Source organism: Plasmodium falciparum, assembly GCF_000002765.6.
Source record: "Plasmodium falciparum 3D7 genome assembly, chromosome: 14".
NCBI classification, from domain to species: Eukaryota; Apicomplexa; class Aconoidasida; order Haemosporida; family Plasmodiidae; genus Plasmodium; species Plasmodium falciparum.
The window spans coordinates 2,017,501-2,026,043 of NC_037283.1; the positions used below are offsets into that span (position 1 = coordinate 2,017,501).

At 21.1% G+C, this 8,543-nt stretch overlaps 2 protein-coding genes across 2 annotated transcripts in view; one reads left to right on the forward strand and one right to left on the reverse strand.

The window, feature by feature from the left end:
- PF3D7_1449300.1 (transcription factor IIIb subunit, putative) overlaps positions 1-2,060 on the forward strand; it is a gene marked incomplete at both ends in the record, with an annotated part of 2,250 nt that extends 190 nt beyond the window's left edge. Inside the window, one exon of the mRNA XM_001348607.2 lies at positions 9-2,060. Within this exon, the coding sequence (XP_001348643.2) occupies positions 9-2,060 (2,052 nt within the window). The remainder of the gene's footprint in view (positions 1-8) is intronic.
- Positions 2,061-2,708: 648 nt separating this feature from the next.
- Positions 2,709-6,637, reverse strand: PF3D7_1449400 (crossover junction endonuclease MUS81, putative; the record flags this gene model as incomplete). The annotated part of the gene is made up of 2 exons (XM_001348608.2): positions 2,709-2,762; positions 2,876-6,637. 2 exons carry the CDS (start codon positions 6,635-6,637, stop codon positions 2,709-2,711), a joined length of 3,816 nt encoding a protein of 1,271 aa, XP_001348644.2.
- Positions 6,638-8,543: the final 1,906 nt, after the last annotated feature.

An 8,543-nucleotide genomic window follows, 5' to 3' on the forward strand; every position in this document is an offset into this window, starting at 1 on the left:
TTTTATAGGTTGGACAATTTATACCATCTAGCGGAAATAAATCGTTCATTTTGTCGTGGGGTATTAGAGAAAGTCGGGAAATATCTTTACAAAAAGGATATGTAAATATTCAAAAAATTGCTGATCACTTACATTTATCAAGTCAACATATTGAAGCGGCGCAGAGAATTTATTTGATGGCCTTACAAAGAAATTTCACCATGGGTCGTAATAATTCATATGTTGCTGCTTCATGTTTATATACCATCTGTAGAAGAGAAAAATCGCCTATAATGTTAATAGATTTCAGTGATATATTACAAACTCCTGTAAAACCTTTAGGCAAAACATTTTTAAAATTATTAAGATTATTACATATTAATGTACCAAATATTGACCCATCTTTATTTTTAGAACGATTTGCTCATAAATTAAACTTAAAAAATGATATTTATAAAGTTACCTATACAGGTATTAAGTTAATTCAAGCCATGACTAGAGATTGGATAAGTACAGGTAGAAGACCCACCGGTTTATGTGGGGCGGCTCTTTTAATATCTACAAGAATGCACGGAATTTGTATAAATTCAAATACGATTGCTGATATTGTTAGGATATCTAATCCTACTATTATCAAAAGATTAGCTGAATTTAAAAATACTAGTACAGCACAAATAAAAGCTAGCGAATTCGATAAAATATCCATTAATGATATCCCATCAAATACCATACCACCATGTGTTATATATTATAATAAGAAGAAATTTAAAGACAATATATCGGAGAAAAATAAAACATTATCCTTATGTGATGATGTCGATAACCTTTCAGAAGATATGTCATGTACTCTAATAAATAATGAAGAAAATAAAATGGACAGTGATATGTTGAATGATAATTTTCCTTCTTCTAAGAATGAAGAAAACAAAACCACGTTATTAAGTAGTACACATTCAAATATTGATAATAATGATCTTATTTTTAATAAAAATCATTCTGATCATTTGTCTAACTCAGATTATTCGATACATGTAGATGAAATATGTAATGAAAACCCTAAAGGAAATGATATACATAATCTTGCTCAAAAAATTATGAATACAATAAATTTAGATATAAATAGTAATATATTAAAAAATGTGGATACAAAAATAAATCTACATAATAATCTAATGGATACGTTGTCTGTAAATACAGATGTGTCAACAAATACGCAAAAGGGAAGTCATATATCACATAACCAGGCATATATGTGTGAAAAAAAAAAAAAAATTGATAATAATGATAATAATAATGATGATGATAATAATAATGATGATAATAATAATAATGATGATAATAATAAAGAAGAAGATAATAATAATAATGATGATAATAATAAAGAAGAAGATAATAATCAATCTTCCATTTCAAATAATATTTGTTCAAATAATATTTGTTCAAATAATTTATCAAATGAGTCTAACGATAATACATATAGTACAACATTAAAAGAAAGAGTCACATGCGAAATAAATAATATACTTAATGGTATGGATGAAACATACAATAATTTGTTAAATGATCCATCAGATTTTCAAAAGGAACAAAAAAAATCGGATAATAATAATTTATCCAATGATTTAAATGGTATGAATAATATTAATAATATACTTACAGATTTTAATTATTTCTTCGATAATAATTCTAATAATGCCAATGATCAAAATGAAGCTTTAGATTTACATTCAGATTGTTCCAGTAAACCAAGTTGTAATTCATTAAGCGATGTATATGATAGTGAAATTGAAAATATTATATTATCCGAAAAAGAAAGAGAAATGAAGATGCTCATATGGGATGATATGATGAAAAATCATTTGCCCCATTTATCCAAACAACTTAAAAAACATAAAAAGAGAAATCATAATGATAATAATAAAAATAAAGATACAAATATTAAAAAGAAACAAAATACTTTTGAAGATTATTCACAAGTGCAATCTACAGGGGAATCCGTTTTAAAAGCTTTGGGAAAATCAGATAAAAATTTACCAAATAAAATTAATTATGATGTATTACAATCTCTTTTTACATCATAGTAATTTTTTTTTTTTTAAAAAGTACACAATTAATTAATATATTATATATATATATATATATATATATATATAACATGTTTTATTATATTATATTATATATTATTTTGTTTTATTCTATTCTATTTTTTTGTTTTTTTATAGTCATATATAAAATTTTTAACTATATATGATATGACCATTTTATTGATATTATATATATATATATATATATATATATATATATATTTTATTTTTTCCGATTTATCTTTAAAAAAGAACAAAAAAAAAAAAAGGATAATATTTGTATAATCCATATTTTTCATCTACATATCGTATTTATACAAAAAGGAATTATTTATTCACCTGTTTTGTAATACAATATATATTATTTTAACTTAAAATTCTTAGGATGATTTTAATAATTAATATTTATGTTATAAATTAACATGTTAAAAAAGAATTATTTTTCTGCATAAACTTTTTTTTTTTTTTAATAATAAATAAATGCAAAAATATTATATACAAAATATAAAACATTATTATTACTACATATATATATATATATATATATATATATACAAAGAACAAATATGAAAATTAAAAATTCACTCTTCAAATATTTATATACACATAATTCACCTTTTTTTTTTTTATATCCTATTATTAGATTTACCATCTTTCTATTGAATCAGGTGCATAAAGTTGTCTCAACTGTGCAATAAGCTAAAAAAAAAAAAAAAAAAAAAAAAAAAAAAAAATAAATAAATAAATAAATAAATACATATATATATTTACTATGTTAATATATATATATATTTTTTTTTTTATTGTTATACCTGAACATCTATTGGAGACTTAATTCTTTTCTTTCCTATCATATCATGATTTTTCAAATATATTCTCTTCATTTTTTCAGCTAATATTCCATCATGTGTATATTTATTTAATGCTGCACTTAATTTTGTCGGAGTAGGCCATAATGACAATATTAGTTCGGTAGCATCAGGTCCACACATATTTATTAATCTTAGTTGTTTTCCAAAAACTTCTTTTACAATATTATTCTTGGATTTCTTAGATTCATTATTCCATTCATCCCAAGAACATGAATATTTCTGTAAATACATAGACAAGTCCTCATTATGTCTTATCACAGGGTGCTCTTTTTTAATATGACAATATAATTTTATATGTTTTATTATTTCTTGATGAATTTCACATAATAAAAATAATGTGTGATTCATATGTTGACTACCCAATATAGAAAAGCCACTAACTAATTGAGTACTATGCTGAGCGTTATTCAATGTTTCATATGATATTTTTGATGAATTCATATAATTCCTATATGTATTATTACAATTCTCAATTAAATAAATGATGTGATGTATATCTCTTAATCTCATCATTCTATATTTCTGTTCATCATATCTACCATCTATAATACTTGCACTTAAATCGTTTAAAGTTTTTCGTTCTATTATCCATTTTAAAACAAATTCTTCATATTCTACATCGTCAATAAAAGGCTCAATCTTTTTATCAGGACACAATACTTTTTCTTTCTTCTTATTATTATTATCATCATCAATATTATCATCATCATTATTATGATCATCATTATGATCATTATTATGATCATCATTATGATCATCATTATGATCATCATTATTATCATCATTATTATCATCATTATTATCATCATTATTATCATCATTATCATCATCACTAATTTGATGATAATCATTTTCTTTGCTTACCGAATGGTTATTCCTTTCCAAAATACCTTTTTTAATGTCCATATTTATTTCTTCAGATTTTTTTTTTTTTTCATCATCCATCATTTTCTTATTCCTCCTCATTTTCTTCATTTGTTTCTTTTTGTTACTTGAACTGTTTTTATTATATACACTTCTTCTACATATCCATATAATATCACCCAAAGGCAAATTTCTTGTTTCATATTTAATATTCTTATCATTAAATACTTTTTTCATTTTTTCATTAAACTCATAACTAGATCCGGTAACTTCTCGATTGTCAATTATCATAATTATTTCATACGTACCATATGTTATTTTGCATCTTTGATTACTCTCATTCATTTCATTTAAATCTTTATCTTCTTTATTTAAATTATTTATATTTGATGTATCGAATTCCACTTTATTTTCCGTCTCAGGTTTGCTCCTTTTTTTTTTTTTCCTTTTATTTCCTTCAGCATCTTTATTATTTCCAATATTATTTAATATGCTCCTCTTCCGTTTACACTTTTTACCTTTTTCCTTATCGTCATTATTATTAATAGAATTTACATTCTCATTTCTCAAAGATAAAAATTCTTCTTCTCTTAAATGATTTGTATCCTTTTGTACATTACTTAATAACATGTTGGAATCCTCTACTTCTTTTATTATATTCTTCGAATTATTTTTCAAAACGGTACTTTTATAAATCAATTCATCTGTAACAAAACTTTTCATCTTTTTACTTTCATCAATCTCATTATAATATTTTTCATATTCTTTTATTAAAAATTTAGTTTCCGTTTTCTCCCCCTTTTTCTCTTCCACTTGATCTTCGTCCCATATATAATTTGTTAATTTCAAAGACTTGTCTTCTTCTTCTAAACTTAATTTTTTTCTATCACTTGAAAAAAAGTTCTCTTCCTTTGATGAGCTTCCTTCAAACATTTCTGAGGAACTAACTCCTGAATCATTTCTATTTTTTTTTTTTTTTTCTAATCTTTCTTTCAAATTTTTATTCATTCTTTTCTTTATGTTTTTAATTTTTTTTTCTATTAAATCATATGAATTGGATAAATTCAAACCATTTACATTTCCATCAGTTTTTTTTCTTTCTTCATAATTATCACTCAAAATACTTACACTTTTAGAATCAATCGATTCTTCATTATTTATACTTTTTTTTTTTTTTTTTAATATTTTATTTTTATCTTCCTCAATAATTTCTTTAGTCTTAGTGAAAATGCGTGGTTTATATTTCTTATAAATTCTGCCTTTTTTATTATTCCAAGAAGAATCTGTTTTTTTTTTTATGTCATCATTAAATCCAAAAGAGATACTATAATTAGTATATGATGAAGAACTAAGTGTCTTTGTGTTTTTAAAAAGTTGGTTACATTCAGAAAATTCTTCTTTTTCCTCCTTTTGAACTAATACGGCATCTGACGTTTGAATATTATTTATTGAAATGTTTTCTTGTCTATTTTGTTTGTTATTCATTTCATCATTTTTTTTCTTTTCATCATTTTTTTCCTCTTCATCATTTTTTTCCATTTCATTTTCATTTTTGAATAAGCATTCATGGCTTATTATTTCATTATTTTTTGATATACTCAAGTAGGTTACATTTAAGCAACGTTCTTGGTTCTCTTTCTTTTCACTTAATTCGAAACATTTTTCTTCTGTATCACTACAACGTAAATTCTTTTTCATATATGATGGTGAATCGATTTTTTTTTTGGAAGACATATTATTATCTTCCTCCTTCAGTTCATTATCTGTATTGAAACTATATTGTGATATCATATTTTTAACATTCTCCGTATGTAACATAGATTCCTCTTCCTTTGTGTTATTTAGCTGGTATATGTTCTCTGTATTTATTAAAGAACAATCTAATATATAATCCTTTTCATTATCCAAAAAATCCTTTCCCTTTTTTGTTAATCTAATTTTATTGATAACTTTTAATTTGGTTTTAATTTTAGACGACTTGATATTATTACATATTCTATTTTCTACACTTTCAGTTTTTTCGATAAATTCCCTATTAATTAATCTTCTTAATGTTTTATAATTTACAACTATTGATCTTTCATAATATTTTAAAACACCAGAAATAATTTCTTCCTTACTTAAAGCGTGTTCATTATATAAATGACCATATTTATAAAGATATGTTATGATACTCTTTTCTGTATCATTCATATCTATACATTTCTTTTTTTTATTATTGTTTAAAGATGTTACTTTTTCAATATTATTCGTACATAAAGATAAAGACTTTCCATTTGAATAAGATTCATTAAGTTTATTACTTGAAACAAGAGTACATTGATTTAAATTTTTTGAATTAACATTACACAAATTATCATTTTCAATTTCTCTGATATTATTTAATATATTATCATCTGATAACTCACCTAAAACTCTAATGTTATATATTTCTTTATCAAAATCTTTTAAAAATTTATCGGCACTATTAATAACTTTATTTATATGAATATTAATTCGAAATTCGGATTTACTAGATATAAAATCCTCTTTTAAATTTTGTATTTTCTTATCTACTTTACTCTGTGATAAAGCTTTTTCAAAATAATTAGAAAAGCGTTTTCCTACACCTTTTAATTTATATGCATCAAGACTATTTTTAATTGGTAAGGGATATTTTGTTATAGAACTAATAATTTTTTTGAAAGAAATAACCAAGTTATTATAACCTTGGGCAATGGCTTTTTTCTTTAAATTAATAAAGTAATCAAAAAATATGGCGTTTTCTGGATGCATACTATAGTGTCTTCTGTTTTTGGAATTTATTATTTTATTCATATAATTACAATTCCTATCCATTCTTATCACCAAAATGTAAGCTAATAGACGTTGAAAAATAAAAATATAAAAAAATAATGATCAATAAGAAATGAGATGAATATATATATATATATATATATATATATTCTCAAATCATTTAAAGCACGTTATTTAAAATTAATGTGATACAAAAAAAAAAAAAAAAAAAAAAAAAAAAATACATATATATATATATATATATATATTAAGAATACAACAACGATATAAATATATATTGTTTACGTATTTATAAAACAAGCTTAGTTTAACCTTAACAGGTCACCAACTTTTTTGTCTTTTTTTTCACATGACCACATGGTTAATAAAAAAAGAAATATATGGCTGTAAGGTTAAAATTATATATATATGTTATCATTAATTAATGTGTTCTAATTATATAAATATACCCATATAAAAATATAGTCATTAATACACAAATAAAAGACTTGATAAATATATTGACAATTGAAAAAGTATATATGTATTATATATTCTTTTTAATTCATTATTATTTTTATTTTATTATTCTTATGTAACAGATTATGGCTAGCCATAATGTTTTAATCATTTAGGTTAAGAAAAAAAAAAAAAAAAAAAAAAGAAAGACTAGAATAAAAAATTAAAAAATATTATACCAATAAATAGAACAAAAAAACAATGTATTATGAAATGATAAGGTAAAATATAAAAAATTATGAACAAGTAGCCATTTTTTTTTTTTTTTTTTTTTTTTTTTTTTTGTTCTTTATAAATTTTGATAAAAATATAAATATTAATTATTTATATTATTTCCCTATAAATTGGATAACTAAAGAAGAAAATTATATAAATATATATAACAATATTACAAAAACAAAAATATATATATATATATATATATATACATACATATATTAGTTCATTTAAAAAAAAATTATTCATATTCACAATATTATATTCTTTTAATATAAAAATTCATAATAAATTTCTATTTTTAATTTCCTTTTTTTTTTTTTTTTTTAATTTCTTTTTAAAATATTCATATTTCCTCCTCTATTTAAGTGTAATTTTTGAACACATAATTGTGCATAGAATTTTGTTAAAAAGCGTTTCTAAAAGTATTATATATATTTTTGATATATAAATATAATATACAATATGAAAATTTTTTGTATTTAATTATTTTTATTCATAAATATATAAAAATATGTAATATTAAATAGGAATATGAAAAGAATAATTTATACATTATATATATATATATATATTATATATATAATAATATATTGTGTAAAAAAGTAAAATATATATTATATAATATATGAAAGAAATTATATTCAATTGTTTAATATATATTTTTTAGAAACACAAGTATATCTTTTATCTATAATAAATCTTTTTTTTCTTTTTGAATAATTTTTTGTTTTCAATTTATTATATTTACAGTGTATATGTGTATTTATAGTTATACATCCTGTAGATTTGTATTTTAAAATTCCTTACAAAAGAATGTTATATAATAATAATATTATTTTTATATTTTAAAAAATTTACTTTTTATATAATATATATGATTTCTATACATATTTAAGTGTCATCTAATTATAATAAAATAAGATTCCTTTTTATTTTTATAAAAAGTAAGAAACATTATTATTTTTGAACATATTTTTAATAATTATTAAAATATTGAATATATAGAAAGTTCACATGTGTGTTCATATATTTAATTGGAATATATCTTATTATATAAGAATATTATTTTTATTACAATAATAATGGCCTTTTGAAACGTCATGTTTTTATTATTGCATATGTCATATGAAAACACATAAAGAAGAAATATTTTTTACAGGTGTAATATATGCACATAAAATAATACAATCACATGTAAAAATAAAAATTGAAATTATATAACTATTTATAT